Here is a 21914-nt window from a genome sequence, read left to right as displayed (position 1 = left end):
TGTGTGTACTTCTACTTGAGTAAAGAATGTGTGTACTTCTACCTGAGTAAAGGATGTGTGTACTTCTTGAGTAAAGGATGTGTGTACTTCTACTTGAGTAAAGGATGTGTGTACTTCTACCTGAGTAAAGGATGTGTGTACTTCTACTTGAGTAAAGGATGTGTGTACTTCTACCTGAGTAAAGGATGTGTGTGTACTTCTACTTGAGTAAAGGATGCGTGTACTTCTACTTGAGTAAAGGATGCGTGTACTTCTACTTGAGTAAAGGATGTGTGTGTACTTCTACTTGAGTAAAGGAAGTGTGTACTTCTACTTGAGTAAAGGATGCGTGTACTTCTACTTGAGGAAAGGATGCGTGTACTTCTACTTGAGTAAAGGATGCGTGTACTTCTACTTGAGTAAAGGATGCGTGTACTTCTACTTGAGTAAAGGATGCGTGTACTTCTGCTTGAGTAAAGGATGCGTGTACTTCTGCTTGAGGAAAGGATGCGTGTACTTCTACTTGAGGAAAGGATGCGTGTACTTCTGCTTGAGTAAAGGATGCGTGTACTTCTGCTTGAGTAAAGGATGCGTGTACTTCTACTTGAGGAAAGGATGCGTGTACTTCTACTTGAGGAAAGGATGCGTGTACTTCTACTTGAGGAAAGGATGCGTGTACTTCTACTTGAGTAAAGGATGCGTGTACTTCTACTTGAGTAAAGGATGTGTGTACTTGTACCCTCTCTGCTCAGTCCTCGTTAGGAACCACTAGGAGGAGCCGTGGCCACACCTGGAGAGACATTAGATTGAGAGTTTGGAAGAAGTGTGATCACATCACTTTGGAAATAGTGTTTCCGTCTCGTTTCAGCCATGCAGCGAGTCCCCAGCAGGTGCCATCGTGGGCTCTAATGGTTGTGTGTTAAATAATTGAAGTCTCTAAATGAAGTCTGAAGTCTAAATGTCCCAAAAATCTCCTCTTCTTAGTCTGTCCCTCACCTCTTGTTCCTCGAACTCAGTGAGAAACGTCATGGAGTTCAAGAGAGATGGTAGGAGAGTTCATCAGGAGACTCTTTATGATGAGACAGAGGATACTACGGAGTCAGTCCGGGGAAACATAAGTCACATTTTAACACTGATTATCCACAAACTGTGAGATGTAATAGTTCCTTTAGAGCGTCCTACACAATAAACACCTTTTTAAAGACATCAGCTTGGATATGAAAGTATGACAGTTACAGATACTGAAAGTAATCCTTTAATAGCAGACCTTATTTAACACGTTTAATCCAGAGATGTTGGTCATTTGCACACAATTTAGATTTGTCTCTCGTCCAAACTGAACATGTGACTATATATCAATGCAGCAGTTTCCATCCAGAACAGTAGTTGTAGTGGAAAACATGCACCTCGACATCTTGTACTCATTTTAATATCAACAAACACAGAGCAGGAGACTTCCCCTTGCACTTCAAAATGTCAGAATGATTACCCTTATATTTAAAAGGTAACAATATGCTTCAACATTTCTCCTGTAACTTGTGACAGAAAGCAGATTAACAAATGATTTCACTGCGTCAAATCAGACACGTTATAACGTCTACATTCTGTGTGGTTGTTTAATCTGGAAGAGTCTTTGGACGAGTGAAGCCTCTCGTTAGGGAAGATATTGTGCATCACCTGAGCTGTTTCCGTCTTCATTGTTTGATAGGTAGAGTGTCTTATGGCGCATTTCCACTGCAGGGCCTCGCACGGCTTAGTACGATATAGTTAGGCCTTGTTAGGCCAGGCTCACTTTATGCTGCGTTTCCATTACAGTGTAGGAGCTGGGGCAGTAACTATAGTAACGCAGTGTAGGCGGAGCCGTGACGTCATCTTCAATGAGAACCCCAGAAAACCAACATCAGCCGTTAGCTGTTAGCACTCAGAGCTCACAGCTCCTCATATCTATTCAGAAACTAGACAAAAGTTAAACAAGTACAAACCACAGACTGCCTGTGTCATGGTGAATACAGTCGCTGCTTTATTTATGTCTGTATAGGCCGTTGTTGTGAGTGTGGACGGTCAGAGCATATACAACGTTAGCTTAGCCAATCTCCATTTAGAAAACACGCATTTTAAAAGGTTTTTCGCCTGCCGTCTGTCTGCAGACTTGACAAAGCATTAATTCATGGTTTTTACTAACCGGTATCAGTATGTTGTTACTTCGGCATCATTTTGAAACGTGTATTACAATTAAATCAGGGTCAAATGTGTTCATTTTGTTGTAGTTGTAGCCCCCTTGCCAGCGATTCTCTCACTAGTTTAGCATACTCAGCCCGGTTGTTGGCCCGGAAAGAACCTCGATTTTGGAGAGCCAGAAAATTGTGAAAAAGTACCCGTTAGCCGGAACTACGCCTAGTGGAAACGCAACAAAAAACGGGCCGGGTTTGGCACGGCACGCTTAAACCGTGCTACGCGCTGCAGTGGAAATGCGCCATTAAACTCTACAGCTGCACCTGTGATGGGGTAAAAACAAAATACAGTTGGATTCGTCCTCATTTTCTGGCATTTTATCACTGCTGCTTATCTGCTGGGTACAGACTGGCTAGAATCACACACACACACACACACACACACACACACACACACACACACACACACACACACACACACACACACACACACACACACACACACACACACACACTGTAATGAGATGCGTCTTTCTGAGGATTGTCTCCACACGTCTGACATGATTCTGAGAAAAGACGGATAAAAGTTGATGATTTTTACGTTGCTTTTTGGTGATTTTGCCCCATAAAGGATTACCGGGGACTTTCCGGCCTTCTATATCTATTTCCTGGAAACGTATCAGCACATATCGTGTAAACATAATATCGAAAGTGGTGATTTTACACAGTTTTTATGGAGAGAAGTTTGACAGATCTGTCTATTAAATCAACAAATCCAGTAGTGGACAAACTTAGTGAGTGTTTCATCACCTTCTTCCATCTTTATTTATTGACTTAGTCTGTCCTTACATTTATGATATTCAAGATACAAGCCTATGTCAAATCCATATATATATATAAAAACCACAATAACATATTTACAGTTCGATAGAAGCAGATTACAAGACAATGATATAAAGAGGAATTGGGTATATCCTAAAAATAAGTGCTTCCCCTTGCTTCATTTCCCGGTAAAATATAACAGAGATATATTTAAATATCTCTCAGAATGATTTATGTAGTATCAGGGACCCTAACAGCACATGTATGGTACAGAAAATATTGAAATTGGTGCTTTTTAGGTGCTTTTTGTGGAGAAAAGGATGGAGCGAGCGATCTGCATTTAAATTCCAGTAGTCGTCAAATTCACGTCCGAGTCAACTGAGGATTTCTTTAATAGACGCCGTCTCCCTGTTGCTCAGCTTCCAAGTATGTGTTGTCGTTTCATTCATAAATAATGCAGTTAATCCAGTTTGGAATTAGAGTCAGTGTGTAAAAGAGGAACAGGGTTTATACAGGTGAGCAACGGCTGTGATGAACATTGGGTTTGCATTCTTCACCTCACCTGAAGCTCTCTGACGCTGAGGTGAAGTATGTCCTCCAGGCGCTTTCACCTGAGTCACTGAGAGCAGCTCAAACACACACACACGGCTTCACACACACACACACACACACACACACACACACAGCTTCACACACACACACACACAGCTTCACACACACACACACACACACACACACACACACACACAGCTTCACACACACACACACACACACACACAGCTTCACACACACACACAGCTACACACACACGCACACACACACAGCTTCACACACACACACACACCACACACACCACACACACACACAGCTTCACACACACACACAGCTTCACACACACAGCTTCACACACACACACACACACAGCTTCACACACCCACACACACCACACCCACACACACCACACACACACACACACACACACACTAGCTGCTCAGACATTGAGATTAGTCAGGTGTTTCTGTAAACCCTCGCATTAGTAAAAAAGGCTTTTTGTTAGACTTCTGAGTGTCTAGGGAACACACCTCTGTACCTATGGGGAGGATGTAAACACACACACACACACACACACACACACACACACCTACAGACAGACACTTTGCGCCATCCTCATATTGCATAATGTGTTGGACATGAGCAGACAGATCTCAGTGAGGACACTTCCTGTAATCACGTCTCTGTAATATTTTCCTATATTCTAGTGTGTTTGTAGATTCTGCTGGACACACTTTCTTTTTGAAATGCATGTTTTATATTTCCAAAGCACTGAATGATGTCATTAACTCTCTGAGGTCTGAGCCCTGTTTTCACATGTTTGCCTCTGTGCTGCACAATCAAGTAATATCATGTTTTTTTTTCATGACAAGCTAAGCTATCAGCACACACAGGGAAGTCACATGGATGTACAAATTGTTATGAGACCATAAGTACAACAAAAAACAGAGGGTTAAGCACCAAACGGGTCACATTATTTTATATTGACGTATTTTTGTAGGCAGAAGTTAGCATCCATGGTTCCTTCCACAAAAAAACAGTGGGTCGTATTATTAAAATATTATTTCATGCTAACAACCAAAAACACATTCAGAAAACCCTTGACCTCCAGACCAGCAGGAAGTGCTAAACTGAGTCATTTTGGGGTTTTCATACCTGCTCCGCACCTTATAATTAAAATATAGAACTGGCCTTAGCTGCCTCTCACCCTTTCCATGGTTTAATATCTAATAAAAGCCCCCAAGAAATGATTAAAAAACTAAGAAAGATGTGTCCTTAGCCAGTGAAGCTGTATATTTGCCATTATATATGAAGCAGATCAGTGTAGTTTTGACGAGAAGTCTCCATCATATGCATCCAGCGTCTCTGCTGTCACATAAAGCAGCACTTATCAGCAGATTCATCATCAGAGGGAAGCACTTAGAGCTCATTATTAACCCTAACAAGCCCCGAGAGTGGGTTAGGGCTCCATCTTCCTCCTGGAGGATCCTCAGGCTCAGACTGGTGTCCACTCCCTAATGGATTCACTCCCAGATAGACAGTATGAATGGAGCTGAACGGAGTCCTGGGCGTTTCCTGTGTTTAATCACCTACTCAGAGAGGCTTTCATCACCAGGATGTAGAAGAGGCGGAGGTCTGATTGAATTTAAAAAGGGAGGTTGCTAACAAGTGTCTAAAAGAGACGACTAAACGTCATCACGCCCAACATTAGCCGTCTTTAGCTTAGCGGTGGTGACGTGAAGTCATGTGACCGTGCTGTAGTTCCTTTATAGCCCAACATTAGCCACCTTTAGCTTAGCGGTGGTGACGTGAAGTCATGTGACCGTGCTGTAGTTCCTTTAGAGCCCAACATTAGCCACATTTAGCTTAGCGGTGGTGACGTGAAGTCATGTGACCGTGCTGTAGTTCCTTTATAGCCCAACATTAGCCTCCTTTAGCTTAGCGGTGGTGACGTGAAGTCATGTGACCGTGCTGTAGTTCCTTTATAGCCCAACATTAGCCACATTTAGCTTAGCGGTGGTGACGTGAAGTCATGTGACCGTGCTGTAGTTCCTTTATAGCCCAACATTAGCCTCCTTTAGCTTAGCGGTGGTGACGTGAAGTCATGTGACCATGCTGTAGTTCCTTTATAGCCCAACATTAGCCACCTTTAGCTTAGCGGTGGTGACGTGAAGTCATGTGACCGTGCTGTAGTTCCTTTATAGCCCAGCATTAGCCTCCTTTAGCTTAGCGGTGGTGACGTGACCGTGCTGTAGTTCCTTTATAGCCCAACATTAGCCACCTTTAGCTTAGCGGTGGTGACGTGAAGTCATGTGACCGTGCTGTATTTCCTTTATAGCCCAACATTAGCCACCTTTAGCTTAGCGGTGGTGACGTGAAGTCATGTGACCATGCTGTAGTTCCTTTATAGCCCAACATTAGCTTTTACTTTGAGCTGATTATCTGCAGCCCTAATTGAGTGTATATAATAGATCTGCTGCAGAACTGTTACTCATCCTCTTAAACAAGCCTGTCCGCACACGCACACTTGTGATGTAACAACAATGAGTCTATTGTCCTTTGTCCCGTCCTCTAGAACAATAACGGACTCTCTCTAGTCTCCAGCTTTTCTACAGTCTCTCAAACTGTAGAGGGATTGTTCATAATTCAGCTGGAGACACGTTAGAAACCAGCTTTGTTTACTCACAACAACAGAAGGTGAACTTGTTGCACTTGTTCTTTAGACTAACAATTCAGATGTGAAGAGACAGGCTTCAAGATCCTGGAAAGGAATCCTTGAGAGGTGCTTGAATTTCACTTCTTAAAGGTACCACAAAATCCACCCCCTTAAGTGTTACCAGGGGCATGAGAACATCCTCCACAGAAGGGGTGGCGGTGCCGTGAAGACGGACGAATATGGATGCTGATGGGCGGACAGTAAAGCACCACAAAATCCACCCCCTTTTAGTGTTACCAGGGGCATGAGGTTCTGGCGGGTGTGGATGGAGGGGTTTAGTCCGAGTGGAGTGTGCTTGAGTGCGGGTCCCCGGGTTCTCACGGTGCGCATGGTTATGGATGAGTGAGTGTTTAAAGGGTCTGCTGGTAGTCAGGAGTCCGCCATGTGAGGCTTGGAGAGCGGGCATAGTGAGGTGTATTTACTGGTGTGTTTCCCTGGATGATGGAAATAACCTAAGTGCACATGTTAGGGACACATGCTGGAGGTCTTTAGTCCGTCCTTTGGGGGTCTTGGGGCGCTCCTATTATACTATTTTTTGCATAATAGGTGACCTTTAAAAGCTTAATGCTTAAACAACAAAGGGCTGTTTCTACATGGTTCATCAGTGACCAATCTTATTACATTACATTTAGCTGATGCTTTTATCCAATGTTTTTTATCACAGTAAGTGCATTCAGCCAGAATCCAGCAGGTACATTTCCTGTCTGTAAACCCAACCAGATTAAGAGTTATTTCATTAGCTTCATCAGGTGATATCAACAGAGACTGAGAACAGGTCCCTCCAGACAGCCCTCCTTTATTCCATTATTGAATGTCCATGACTCTTCCTCTATGAGTCTTCCTCAGGATCTGATGCAACCTTTCCTAAAGTCTCATGTAACGTCTCGTCTGTGCCATTGTTTTAGCTTTTTGTCAGTTTCATGCAGCCTTACCTGGGGAAATCCACTCTCAATGTAGTCTAATGAATCTCACAAATTAAGACCACAAAGGCATCCTTCTTCTCAAAAAGTCAACATACACTGTGTCTTCCTGAGGATTTGATATTTTAGAAGTTGATGGTATAGAAACACATCATTAAAAGCTCTAAGAAAGAAAATACTGCATAGGCTGTGTCTTACTTAAGGCGAGACACGGCAGGCAAAAACATCGTTTTTCCTGCACTGGTCAATTTTGAGATTTTGTGCTATTTTGATTCCATAACATGTTTTCTTTCAGGCTTTTGGAAGGAAAACGTACAAAATACACATTTAAGTGTTTATTTTACTATAGTTTGTCTATTTGCGTCTGTAGATTTCTCCTAAATTCACCAAAAGTTAGCATTCTAACGTAACATAAAGTACCGCGACCGCTGTTTGCACCATGTCTTCAGAGGTATCGTTAGAAAGCTCCGTTTCTCCTGCACAATCTCATCGGATCCAAATATGGTCATTTCCTTTGTATCAGCAACCAATCGTGAAAGTGCAAAGGGGTCTTAAACCAAGAAACGAAATCTCATTGGCTGGTGTCAATTTCTGACAACGTGATTCGTTCAGATGCGTCACGTGGTGTGCTAAAGCACTTCCTGGTTAGCTTTCCGCTAGAAATTTAAATCTGAAAATGGCAAAATAACGGAGAAATAAACGTTCACAGAGGAGACGACAACAATTGTCACTTGCACAAAGCAAGGTTATACAAAAAACAAATGACCCCGAACATGAAATACCTTCACGGAGTGCGTCGATGCGCAGGCTATCATCCAGATAACAGGAGGGTTTAGCTAGCGTCACACTGCAATCTTTAAAGGTCGTTTTCTCAAAATGAGTTTTTTCTCCTACTCTGAGTTTGAAATTTCCACTTCAGTAGCAGTTACATACACCAAACCTTCCAGTTATATTCCTATCAATATTATGAAGGCTTTTACAGAAGGGGTTGGTCATATATAATTCATAGCCTGAATTATATAACATTTTATACCTAAAAACATGGCGAAAATTGATATTTTAGGGCTGTTGACAGTATTTTCTGATTTATGGAGTGATACAAAGAGATATCCAAAATCCCTTCTGTAAAAGCCTTAGATACTAATATGACTACAAAATGAAACAATAATTTTGATCCTGGCTTTATCCAAAGTTCAGATTTCGGTTCCTGAAATGTGTTAAAATATGCGCATATGTCATGAGATAATGGTTCATTTGCATATTTAAACATGCTATTTCAGAAAACTTGTAATACAAACAACAATTGCCTTATTGTAAGTAATTAACTCGAGAAATTTTTAGCTGATATCTTTAAGTTAAAAAAATTACCCTATTCACCTGGGGTGTCTCGCCTTAATGGTTAATTATTGTTTGGTCTACAAAAAAAGGTTAGCAATGTGCTTAAACTCATAATACTCCTTGAAAAATGCTTGGTTTTCAACATAATCTTGCTTTTCACGTACCAAATCACTCATGTTAACCAATGTATGGCTATATTAAGGAATTCTGGGTCTACATACTGTATTTCCATCTATTACTTGTTGATTTCCTGTACTCATCTGGCAATAGTTTTCTTGCTTAATGGTTAATTATTGTTTGGTGTACAAGAAATGATTAGCAACATGCTTAAATTCAAATATACACTTTGAAAAATGCTTGGTTTTCAACATGATCTGGTGTTTCACGTACCAAAGCACTCGTTAACCAACAATCTAGACATGTATGGCTATATTAAGGAATTCTGGGTGTATATATATATACTGTATTTCCATCTATTACTTGACATGTTTTGTTGGTTTCCTGTCCTCATCTGGCTATTATCTTCTTGCTTAATGGTTAACTATTGTTTGGTGTACAAAAGAAGGTTAGCAACATGCTTGAATTAAAATATACTACTTGATAGGGATGTCCCAATCACCTTTTTTTGCTCCCGATCCGATTCCGATCATTTGATTTTGACAATCTGCCGATACCGATTTTTCCCGATCCGATCTTTATGCAATGCATTAAGAGAAAAAAAAGGAGAAAAGCATTCAAGTTGTCCCTTAAACCCCACGTTCTCCACCACAGATAACGGCTGGTCATCCAACGCGATGAATTCAGCTATCTTGGCTGTTATGTTTTTGGCCTTTTCACTGTTCTGGGGCAGTTTCTCTTTCCTTTTAAAAGTCTCTGAAAGTGTCGGTTGTTTCAGTGCCGTTACCTGAGTGGCCGCTGTGTACTCGTCGTGTTGTTGTTGGTGTTTGTATTAGATTGGTCGTGTTGAACGTAGCTCTGTTCTTTCCACCACGCGGAACCTCCGCCTTGCAAACATTGCATCTGGCTGTTACACTGCCTTCGCTTTCAATTTTATAATACTTCCAAACTCCTGACATTTTCTCTGTCCCGACTCCCGAGTCACCAGCTGAACGTAGCCTCTCGTTAGCTTACTGCTACTATTAGACACTGCGCCCTGCCCACTCTGTTGCCAGATTTGAGAGAAATAAGCAACCAGGTCTATGAAAACAAGCCCAAAAGAAGCAACACATACATGATGTTGAGTAATTTTAAACCAAAACTAAGGCCTCAGGATGACTTTAAGAAGTGAACATGGTCATTTTTGTTTTGTAACATTAAATAAAATAATAAAAATATTTTATTAAAAAAATTAAAAAAATCCCGATCCCCGATTTTTTTCTCCCGATTCCGATCTTTTGAAAATCACGTGATCGGCTCCGATCCCCGATCACGTGATCGGATCGGGACATCTCTACTACTTGAAAAATGATTGATTTTCTACATAATCTGGCTTTTCACTTACCAAATCACTCATACATCTATCAGGGTGTCCGCGGGGTCTTAAAAAGTATTAAAAGTTGATAAATCAATTTAGCGAAAATGAAGGCTATTAAAAAGTATTAAACGGCATTTTCCAAGGTATTTCATTTTGTAGCTTGTTTCCAATAAGTATATAAATTGTCCAAAGAGGTTGTATTCTACAGTGTGCCTGAATGTAATCACTGCGTAGGTGTGTAGTGTGATTCTGTGTAGTTTATTTATGGCATCCCGTTGGATGTGACGTCATCTGAACAGGACATCGCACGCTCACTGCTTGATAGCGCGCGAAGGTCCGTTTACGCCGGTTGTTAAACAACATCGTTATGGGAAAATGCAAGTTTGCGTCCAAATGGTTGGAAGATAAGGAGGAAGGACAATCAATACTGTATATAGTCAATGTGAGGTAAAGTGTGTCGCCAAGGTAACCGGTTAGAACTCCAAGTGGCGATGAGGTCTTAAAATATATAGAAAGGGTCTTGAAAGGTATTACATTTGACTTCAGGATTCCTGCATATACCCTGATCTTTACATGTATGGCTATATGAAGACATGTGCCCGCCCCTCCATCTCACATTGTTGTTCTGATCTATTACCTCACAGTTTTTGGCAGTAAGCGGTCGTCTCATCCTCAGCATTGTCTCCGTTTTATTGTCAGCGCTTCCTGCAGCCGTGTGTCTCCGTCACCACGTGTTCTGCATATTGAATCAGTTATTTCTGGCTGCTGTGTTTTGTTCTCCAGCTGCTAAAAATACACCCTCACCTCTTCGCTCGTGGGCTCCAGATACCATCGGCATTGTGTTTGATTAGCTGATGTTATTGTGGTGTTTTTAATACTCTGACACGAGGTGGAGGGTTGTAAAGAGAACATGTTTATCCAAAGCGACGTACAATGACCAATTACAGGGACATTCTCCCTGGTGTAACTGAGGGCTAAGTGCCTTACTCAAGGGCACACTAGGTGGTGTTCCAGGCGGGATTTGAACTCACGACCTTCCGATCTTCAGCCCACCTCACTATCCATTAGACCAACACATGGAGGTACAAACAGCTGCAGAGGAAGCAGCAGCGTTCAGAGGGAGATTCTCTCTGTGTGTGTGTGTGTGTGTGTGTGTGTGTGTGTGTGTGTGTGTGTGTGTGTGTGTGTGTGTGTGTGTGTGTGTGTGTGTGTGTGTGTGTGTGTGTGTGTGTGTGTGTGTGTGTGTGTGTGTGTGTGTGTGTGTGTGTGTGTGTGTGTGTGTGTGTGTGTGTGTGTGTGTGTGTGTGTGTGTGTGTGTGTGTGTGTGTGTGTGTGTGTGTGTGTGTGTGTGTGTGTGTGTGTGTGTGTGTGTGTGTGTGTGTGTGTTAGAAGCAGGGTCACCTCTGTTCCAGCTGTCTTAGGGTTGCAGGCTTGTCGTGCCCCTCACACTTGCAAATATGTCTCAACACAAAGCAGTCGTTTCTTCAGAGCGCACATGTGCTACACTTCACACACACACACACACTGAGGCACCCGGACGGGCACACGACACACCCCACGCAGACCAACTGCCCGCTCAATCAAACTAACCAGAACATGAGGTTTGAAATTGGACAAGTGGAACAACATCTTACTTTTTTGTTTTGTTAACAGTGGTGCAGGGATGTGGTGGAGGCTAATGTTGGGCTATTAAGGAACTACAGCACGGTCACATGACTTCACGTCACCACCGCTAAGCTAAAGGTGGCTAATGTTGGGCTATAGAGGAACTACAGCACGGTCACATGACTTCACGTCACCACCGCTAAGCTAAAGGTGGCTAATGTTGGGCTATAGAGGAACTACAGCACGGTCACATTACTTCACGTCACCACCGCTAAGCTAAAGGTGGCTAATGTTGGGCTATAGAGGAACTACAGCACGGTCACATGACTTCACGTCACCACCGCTAAGCTAAAGGAGGCTAATGTTGGGCTATAAAGGAACTACAGCACGGTCACATGACTTCACGTCACCACCGCTAAGCTAAAGGTGGCTAATGTTGGGCTATAAAGGAACTACAGCACGGTCACATGACTTCACGTCACCACCGCTAAGCTAAAGGAGGCTAATGTTGGGCTATAAATGAACTACAGCACGGTCACATGACTTCACGTCACCACCGCTAAGCTAAAGGTGGCTAATGTTGGGCTATAAAGGAACTACAGCACGGTCACATGACTTCACGTCACCACCGCTAAGCTAAAGGTGGCTAATGTTGGGCTATAAAGGAACTACAGCACGGTCACATGACTTCACGTCACCACCGCTAAGCTAAAGGAGGCTAATGTTGGGCTATAAATGAACTACAGCACGGTCACATGACTTCACGTCACCACCGCTAAGCTAAAGGTGGCTAATGTTGGGCTATAAAGGAACTACAGCACGGTCACATGACTTCACGTCACCACCGCTAAGCTAAAGGTGGCTAATGTTGGGCTATAAAGGAACTACAGCACGGTCACATGACTTCACGTCACCACCGCTAAGCTAAAGGAGGCTAATGTTGGGCTATAAATGAACTACAGCACGGTCACATGACTTCACGTCACCACCGCTAAGCTAAAGGTGGCTAATGTTGGGCTATAAAGGAACTACAGCACGGTCACATGACTTCACGTCACTACCGCTAAGCTAAAGGTGGCTAATGTTGGGCTATAAAGGAACTACAGCACGGTCACATGACTTCACGTCACCACCGCTAAGCTAAAGGTGGCTAATGTTGGGCTATAAAAGAACTACAGCACGGTCACATGACTTCACGTCACCACCGCTAAGCTAAAGGAGGCTAATGTTGGGCTATAAAGGAACTACAGCACGGTCACATGACTTCACGTCACCACCGCTAAGCTAAAGGAGGCTAATGTTGGGCTATAAAGGAACTACAGCACGGTCACATGACTTCACGTCACCACCGCTAAGCTAAAGGTGGCTAATGTTGGGCTATAAAGGAACTACAGCACGGTCACATGACTTCACGCCACCACCGCTAAGCTAAAGGAGGCTAATGTTGGGCTATAAAGGAACTACAGCACGGTCACATGACTTCACGTGACCACCGCTAAGCTAAAGGTGGCTAATGTTGGGCTATAAAGGAACTACAGCACGGTCACATGACTTCACGTGACCACCGCTAAGCTAAAGGTGGCTAATGTTGGGCTGTAAAGGAACTACAGCACGGTCACATGACTTCACGTGACCACCGCTAAGCTAAAGGTGGCTAATGTTGGGCTATAAAGGAACTACAGCTAAGCCTAAAGGAGACTCCTAAAGAATCAGAAGCAAAAAAACGATTGACTTTAAGATGAGGAAACAGGAAATGCTAAATCATTTCTGGGTTTTCTTACTCATTTCTCTGTATCAACGGTTTGGAAACAGTTTAAGAAATACAACCAACTTATGGGAACTGTATCCCGCTAGGAAAACAATTAATTTGCACCTCAGAGTTTTGACTAATCAGTGATTGTGTTTTTGTTCGTGTCTAACATGAGATTCCTCAAAATCCTTTGACAAATGGCATGATATCACTATTTCATTATAAACATTCCTGGGGAGGGTGATGGGAAATGTAAGAGGAGCAGCTCTGACAGTTGGCCTAGCAGTTGGAGTCACACACACACACACACACACATACACACACACACTCACACACACACACACTCACAGCCTTCTCCCTTGGGGGAACCATACCAGCCATCTGCTGCTGTTTTCATGCATTGCACACCCCTACACTGCACACACACACACACACACACACACACACACACACACACACACACACACACACACACACACACACACACACACACACACACACACACACACACACACACACACACACACAGGGTTGAGAGAGTAACTTTAAAAATGTAATCTGTTACAATTACTTGTTACCTGCAAAAAAGTAATCTCATCTGAGTATCAAACAACTGAAACTCATGAGCACAGGCTACAGTTTAAAAAAGCAGAAATTAAATCTGAGCTCACAGGAAACAGTAAGAAATATGTAAAAAACAAAAAATTCTAATAAAAAGTGAGAATTTAGAAAATATCAAAACTTGAAAAATGGCAGAATTTTATAAAAATTATATTTTTTCTCAAAAAGTCTGATTTTTTTTTTCAATTAAGTTTCAATTTGGAAATGAAGTCAGAAATATGTCAAAAGAAATACAATCAGGACCCTGACCATTTTTTAAAACAAGATGATTAGGGCCACGTAAATAAAAAGAGAAAACATTTTATAAAGCAGATTCAGGCAGTAGGCGTATAGACACACTTAAAGTATTACAGAAAAGAACAGAACACAAAAAGTCAGATTTTTTTTTTTAATACAAAAAGTCAGGAATTGAATAAAGTTCGAAAATTGAGAATTTTCCTTTTTTTGTTTGTTGGAAAGTTTAGTTCTTTGCTAACCCTGTAATCCTGCTAGTGATCCACGATATACCGAAACATTACAGTAATCAGAATTTTTTTTTATATAAATGTAACTAAGGGAATACAGCTTCCTTTTCTGTGTGTCCTGACTCCCATGTAAATCCCATGCCCACACACACGTCACAACCTTTCCTCCATATCATATATCCTTCCTCCCCTCCTTTCTTTACCACACGCTCGTTCTGCCATCGCTCACAGTGCGTTTCCCCGCAGATAACATCAGTCATGGAAGTCTTTTCTCTGCAGCCGGACCTCCAAACCAGCAGGGAGTAACTGGAGGTGGATTTAAGGATAAAAACACTTTATTTGGGGGGGTCTCCGGCGCTCCGTTTCCTTTTTCGAGATGCCTGGGATGAAGTAGCTCCGGGAGAATGTACACTCGTGCTCTGAAGAAGACAAACTTCATTTATCCCTCACGCGGACATTTCTTCTTTCTCTGGAGCTTTATTAGCACGACAGTTGGGAGTCAGAGCAGCAGAGAGAGAGGAGCTCAGAGTCTCTGTGCTTCAGATCAATAGAAGATGTACTGGGAGCTGTGGCTGAGTCAGGTGACAGCCAGCGCCGCGCTGCAATGCATTCTGGTCCAAAACAAAGGTGGGCAAGCGTTGTGAGTGAAGATGTGAACGATATTGGGCTTGATTGTCTGGAAAAGGAGAAATATTTTGTGATAATAGTTTGGATATTGCTCTGATCTGTCTGCACGGCATGTGTCTGCCTCACGGTGCAGACTAACGCTGGAGAGAACTGTATTTCTTGATGCTTTTCCTCCAACATTGCAATGAAACACTTTAAGCTAGCATGGACCTACCTCTACTGTGTTTTGGAAAGAATCAGTATTCATCCTGTCAGTAGCTTAGATCTGGATCAGGAGCATCTTTCCTCACTTACTTTGGCAGAATAATAAATCTTTGTTGCAGCTCCATTACTTACAGATTCATACTTTATGATCCACTTCTCCAGAGGTTTATTATATCAGAGCTTGCAATAAGGAAACGTAATCATAACACTTGTTGACAGAATGTCCAAAATAGCAGTGATCCTGACACGTGTTCATATTTGTTTACTATTTCGTACACATTGTCTCTGGCTCTCTTATTGCATTTTTGCAGCTGTGAGGAAGGGGAAGGTTTGGATAACGTAGGGTTAGGGTTGTGTGTGTGTGGACAAACTACACACTTTTGGGCTTAATTATTTGGCAAAAGAGAAGGATATGGTGTCGATTTGAACATGACTCATCTGTGTGCATGGCATGTGGGGAAAGGCTCCATTTCTTGATGCTTTTCTGCCAACACTGCAATGAAACCCTCAAAACGTACGGTTTGCATGCACCAACCCTTACTTGTTAAAGGAAGAATTCAGTATATACTAAGGTTAAATGACATTAAAGGTCCCATGTCATGCTTTTCTGGTTATTACCCGTCCCCTTGTGTTCTGTAGCTTCTGCATGTGAACGGTCTGCAGAGTCACAAACCCTCAAAGTACACCCTGTAGGGAGTAAAACTCTAACACAGAAAAGACCTGTCTATGCTGCCCCAGAACGCCTCGGTGGAGATTTCTCTTTTTCCATTGTTTGCTTCCTGGGTTCTGTGACGTGTGAACACCCAGATCAACAACAAATGACCGGATTGGCCCAAATGGACCAATCGGCGGAGCACCTCACACACCAGGATCCCTTGGCTAACTAACAGGGAGTCCCATTGACTTGCATAGAGCTCCCTGAACGCTGGTAATAGACGAGTTGGGATGGTGGAGAAATGCTCTCTGCAGACCCATTCTCACAGCGTTATAAACCTTTTTCTTACTCAATATCAAGCCACACTTATTGTTTTTACTTCGGCTGTGAGTGTTTGTGTGCTCAGGATGAGTTTCGCTTGGTCTCGCTGTATCGCCGACCCGGAAACCTGTCCGCTCCTTGCAGCAGCTCGCAGCAGCAACGAGCCTCGCAACGTCCCGACCAACGTCCCGACCAATCAGAGCACACTGGGCTCACAGGGAGGGGGGGGCAGGAGCTCCAACAAGCCGTTTAGGACAGAGAGTGAATGCACATACTATACAGAGATGCTGTATGAGAAACCAATGTGAGTTTGGAACATTGAACAATGTAAATCTATTCTAGTAGACCTCAACAATGGAATTATGATCAGTAGAAATGGCCATGACATGGGACCTTTAAGTGTCTCAGTAGCTTAGATCTGGACACTTGCATCTTTCTAACTTACTAAGAGGTTCCCTGGCGTCTAATATCTGCCAAGTTTGACTTCTCAATTCTCAAATGAACACAAATCTAAAAGGATGAATGATTTCAGATATAAGTGTGATTGTTACTCCTTTATCTGACCTTAGAGATCAGTTTTCCTTCAACTGCTTTTGTGATTTTCTGCAAACATTGCAATGAAACACACTTTACTCTTTAGGTTTGCATGGACCAACGTTCACGGTGTTTTGGAAACATATCTGTATATGTCCTGACTATCATATTGAAGGTCTCAGAAACGTAGATCCTCCTTTCTCACTTACTTTGGCAGAATAATAAATCTTTGTCCAACTTTAGAGACTTCAGACTTTTACACTTGTAATTCAACACCAGCTTCCCTTCTAGCTTGACATTGGGTAACACTTTATATGAAGGTACCCAAATTACCCATTAACTAGTTGTTAATTAACATGCATATTAGCAATATACTGGCTCTTTATTAGTCAGTATAAAACACTTAGTAATGCCTTATTCCACAAGACCATATTCTACAAGTTAGCTAAGAGTTTGTCCTCAATAACCCTCTAATTAGTGCTTATTTATTGTACGTACGGAAGTTGTTGTACATGAGTTAGAGCAGGGGGGTCAAACTCAAATACACAGTGGGCCAAAATTAAAAAATGGGTACTAGTGGAGGGGCCGGACTGGTTCAATGTTTATTGCAGAACTTATTGAAATGAACTTATTGCACATATTAAACCTGGAACTAACAAAGCTTAAATGATTGCCTATAAAAACAACATTAAATTTAAATAATCATTCATTTCTTATGGCTCTATCTGCAGCTTCTCCAGAGTCATTTCTTATGAGTACATTTCTCCACAGGCCAACAACAGCTTCAACAAAACTATTTCCCTCAAAGAACAAACCAAATATGCCCTGTTGTCGTGAGAGAGAAAGTGCAGAAGGAAACATGTAAACTCAGTGTGCTGCTCTGTGATGCTAGCTCAGATACTTGGCATCTCATCTTGGGTGCAAGGTCATCAATATTTGGGGTCAGGCTCTGAGCTGAGGAGACCCTCAGGATGGAGTGAAGGTGTGCGTGCAATATACCGGAGGGCCAGATCTAATAGAAATTAGAAATTATCCTGCGGGCCGAAATTAAATCCACCAAGGGCCTGATTTGGCCCCCGGGCCTCGAGTTTGACACATGTGAGTTAGGGTCTTAATTTGCTCAATATGGGCGTAATGAGGCATTCTCTCATAACACCTAACAAATATGATCTATTCTTATGTAACAAGACGTGAAACTAAAAGTGTTAATTGAGTCAAAATAACTCATAATGTGTTTTTTCTAACTCAGAATATGTTCCCTATTTTAAAGTGAAGTCTTGTTCATAACTGATAAGCTATTAGTTTGACTCTAATGTGATAATGAACAACTAGTTGATGGTGAATAAGTGTACCTTAATCTAAAGTGTTACCTGACGTTGTTTTTGCATTTGTTTGGCTCTTATAAAACTATCATGATGAAATGATATATAATGTATATCTATTGTTCTCAAAGGAAGATCTGTTCTGTTTCTAGTTGTGAAATAGGATAAATGCAGTCGGTATGAATCATATAGCTTCCTGGTTTCTCAGGTGGTCGTTTTTCCGTCAGCAGATGTTGAAATCCGGAAGATGACTGAGGCTTTTCTCCTAAATTCCTGACGTTGTCTCTTTCTGTTCTGCAAATCATCGCTTTGTGATTTGTTTCCTAAGAAGTAGAATTTAATCATTTAGTTGCTATTCTCGAAGACACTAAACATTTGAAGATGACATGTTACTTCGTAGACGCTTTTATCCAAAGCGACTTCCATACTCAATACTGTGGACAATCCCCACAGGAGCAATTTGGGGTGAAGTGTCTCAGGGACACAACGACATGCTGACTGCAGAGGGGTTTGAACCTGTGCTCCCCTGATCCCAACACCAACGCACCACTCCACTGCGCCACAGCCTCCCTTAAGATAACATTAAAGGGAACAACAGAAGAAGACAGAAAGACAGGACAGCCTTGAACAGTTACAGTAAACCTCCATCAGAGTTGCCGTCATTTTAAGTTACATTGCTGTAGCGCCAGTTCAGCCGTTGGCACGCAGTGGAAGGGACTATTTGTTCTTATTTGAAGCAATAAGATAATTTTAAATCAATAATATGACGGGTTTTGTTTTCCCCGGATAACAGGAGCACTGCGCCCTCAAACCAAAATGCAGATTTTCCCCGTAAAAATGTTAAAGTGATCAGAAAACTATATTTCTGTTCCTCAGAAACTGTAATTCCTCCAGAAATCTGAGTTTCAAACCGAGCGTCAGACGGCAGAGACAGCTTTGTTTTACGGAGCTCTGACGTCACGTTGTTATTTACGTCTCGTTGTTGTTTACGTCAGGAGACATCTTGTTTACAGAGTCATGTTCTCAAGAAGATCTTATTAACAAGATCAGAGACACAGAACTCATGCTATATATCTGTGTAGAGAAACCCCTGATGTGAGTCAAGTCGTTGGTTCATGTTAGGAAACATCTCCCTGGTCCCCGGCTTGAGCTTCAATCTCAGGATCCATGTATTTATGATCCTCTCCAGAATGAAAGTAGTCCAAATCTAAAAAATCTGGCTTTTTCTCAAAAATCTCCTAAATCTGACTTTTTCTAAAAAATCTAAAAAATCTGACTTTTTCTAAAAAATCTCCAAAATCTGACTTTTTCTCAAAATCTCAAAAATCTGACTTTTACACACAAATCTAAAAAATGCTGACTTTTCTCAAAAAATCTGACTTTTTCTCAGAAATCTCAAAAAATTTGACTTTTTCGCAAAAATCTCAAAATTTGACTTTTTCTCAAAATCCTGACTTTTTCTCAAAATCCTGACTTTTTCTCAAAAATCTCAAAATTCTGACTTTTTCTCAAAAATCTCAAAATTCTGACTTTTTCCTCAAAATTCTGTCTTTTTCTGAATACTTCAAAATGTTAATAATCCCTGGTCCCCAGCTTGAGCTTCAACCTCAGGATCCATGTATCTGTGATCCTCTCCAGAATGGAAGGAGTCATCACATACAGAGCATCATCTAGTTCCTAAACAGTGTCCTTCACATGCTGATATCCAAGAGAGGGAGTTACACAGTCACAAGATGGAGGAATAGAAAGCAGTATTCAATGTTTACTTCAGATTAGCTCCACGTCAGAAATGAGCATGCTTGTCATATGTCTATCTCCATAGAGGCTGAATCATCATGTTAATCACATAGCTATCATATGCCTCAAACAGTCCTGATGCTCTTCTAGGTAATCATACATCCTGTCATGTTCACAGCTACAGTTGGGATACCTTTGTTATCATGTTACTCTCATGTTGGAAGAGGACATTCAGTATTTTCCCAACAGTTCATTTAGTACGTAGTCGTGTCATTTGCCCAACGCTGCACATTATTCCTGACTTATTATTACACAAATTACAGTCATCACAAAAACTTGAGTTTGTCACAAAGTAAAACTTTCAGTAACAGAGTTGTATGATTACAGAAGCTGCTTCCTGTTGACACAGATTACACCTTATTGTTTGAAGTTATTTATATAAACCCCTCTAGGTATTGTTTGAGTCACTGCTTCCAATTGCAAGTTATTGTTGGACGAGAATAACCAGGTTATGAAACTCATTTTCTGTTTCAAAGTTTCTCCCTTCGCTCAGCAGCTGTTCAGACATGCAGCGAATTTGGCAACAGCTGGTGTGTGTGTGTGTGTGTGTGTGTGTGTGTGTGTGTGTGTGTGTGTGTGTGTGTGTGTGTGTGTGTGTGTGTGTGTGTGTGTGTGTGTGTGTGTGTGTGTGTGTGTGTGTGTGTGTGTGTGTGTGTGTGTGTGTGTGGTGTGTGTGTGTGTGTGTGTGTGTGGTGTGTGTGTGGTGTGTGTGTGTGTGTGTGTGTGTGTGTGTGTGTGTGTGTGTGTGTGTGTGTGTGTGTGTGTGTGTGTGTGTGTGTGTGTGTGTGTGTGTGTGTGTGCGTGCTATGGTAATCAATCACTCATCTCGTGTAGAGAGAGAATAGTTTCCTCCCTCGCCCTCTAAGCTCCTCCCTCTTTCTCCCCTGTATAAACTCACCTACCCCCCCCCCCTCCCTTCAGATCTCACCTGGCTCTGGAAGGTTCTAGTTTTGAGCAGCCGGCGATAACGTGTTCTTTTCGGGTAGAGGATTAAATAAAGTGATGCTTTTGAGGTGCCTGCAGGCCAGCAGCAGTTTTGAGGAAGAGTGGGTCGCTCTGAGCGGCAAGCCCCTGCAGACCGGGTTCAGACCGAGGCCGCAGCCTGGAGACGCAGGTAGAAACACGGAGGATGGGTTATTATTATATATTTAGTGAGAGGACATCAGTGTGACGTCAGATAACCTGATAACTACGTGGTTTTTTCTGCTTGACTGGATTTATTCAGCTTTTTGTGATCAGTTAGTGCGATTTCGATATTTTTTCTATGTCTTTTATGATTTTAATTCAATATTTAGTCCGAGAACATCAGTGTTGTCCTAGAGAACCTGATGAAGTGTTTTTTCCGTTGCTTTGTTGGATTTCTGCAGATTTTTGTGATCAGTATAATTCAATCTGTAGTCAGAGGACATCAGTGTTTCTTTAAACCTGAATATTAAGTCGTTTTATTATTTATTTGTTGTATTTGTACAGCTTTTTGTGACCCCCCTTTCACTAACCTTTATAATGCAAATTATACACTTATATGTTATTCTTTCTTCGTCGATTGATTGTTTTTATACATTTTTATTGCAAAAGTTTCAGAAAAGCCTCTAAAATATGGACATTTCCGGCTTCTTTTCTTAGTTTCTTTCTTTAAGTGAAAACCTTTTAGAATCTGTGTAGATTTTGGACATTTTCCACTCTTCTGACAATTCATTCATCAAAGGATTTATCAATGATCCATACAATGATCAGCAGAGTGATCAATACTGAAGGTGATCATTGTTCCACATGTTGGGACTCTTTACCCTCCACTTATTGCACTGAGTTTCTGTCTTCAATACATTATGAATGATGATGATGATGATGATGATGATGATGAATCAATCGTTCCCTCCAATATCCTGAATATCTCGATCAATATCAGTCAGAGAAACCGCAATTTGTTCATTATAGTCACATTTGTTTTAACGGCTCTTCCTCCTCTTCCTCTCCCTCCTCCTCTTCCTCTCCCTCCTCTTCCCCCTCCTCCTCCTCCTCCTCTTCCTCCAGAAGCTCTCCAC

The 21914-nt window shown here is 41.9% G+C and overlaps 1 protein-coding gene across 1 annotated transcript in view; it reads left to right on the top strand.

The window, feature by feature from the left end:
- Positions 1-21914, top strand: part of abl2 (c-abl oncogene 2, non-receptor tyrosine kinase) — a 59696-nt gene that overhangs the window by 12491 nt on the left and 25291 nt on the right. The window contains 1 exon segment of the mRNA XM_034136163.1: positions 21904-21914. This exon segment is cut by the window's right edge and continues 154 nt beyond it. Within this exon segment, the coding sequence (XP_033992054.1) occupies positions 21904-21914 (11 nt within the window).

Source organism: Trematomus bernacchii, unplaced genomic scaffold (genome assembly GCF_902827165.1).
Source record: "Trematomus bernacchii unplaced genomic scaffold, fTreBer1.1, whole genome shotgun sequence".
Taxonomy (NCBI): Eukaryota; Metazoa; Chordata; class Actinopteri; order Perciformes; family Nototheniidae; genus Trematomus; species Trematomus bernacchii.
This window is presented reverse-complemented; position numbering and strand designations above follow the sequence as displayed.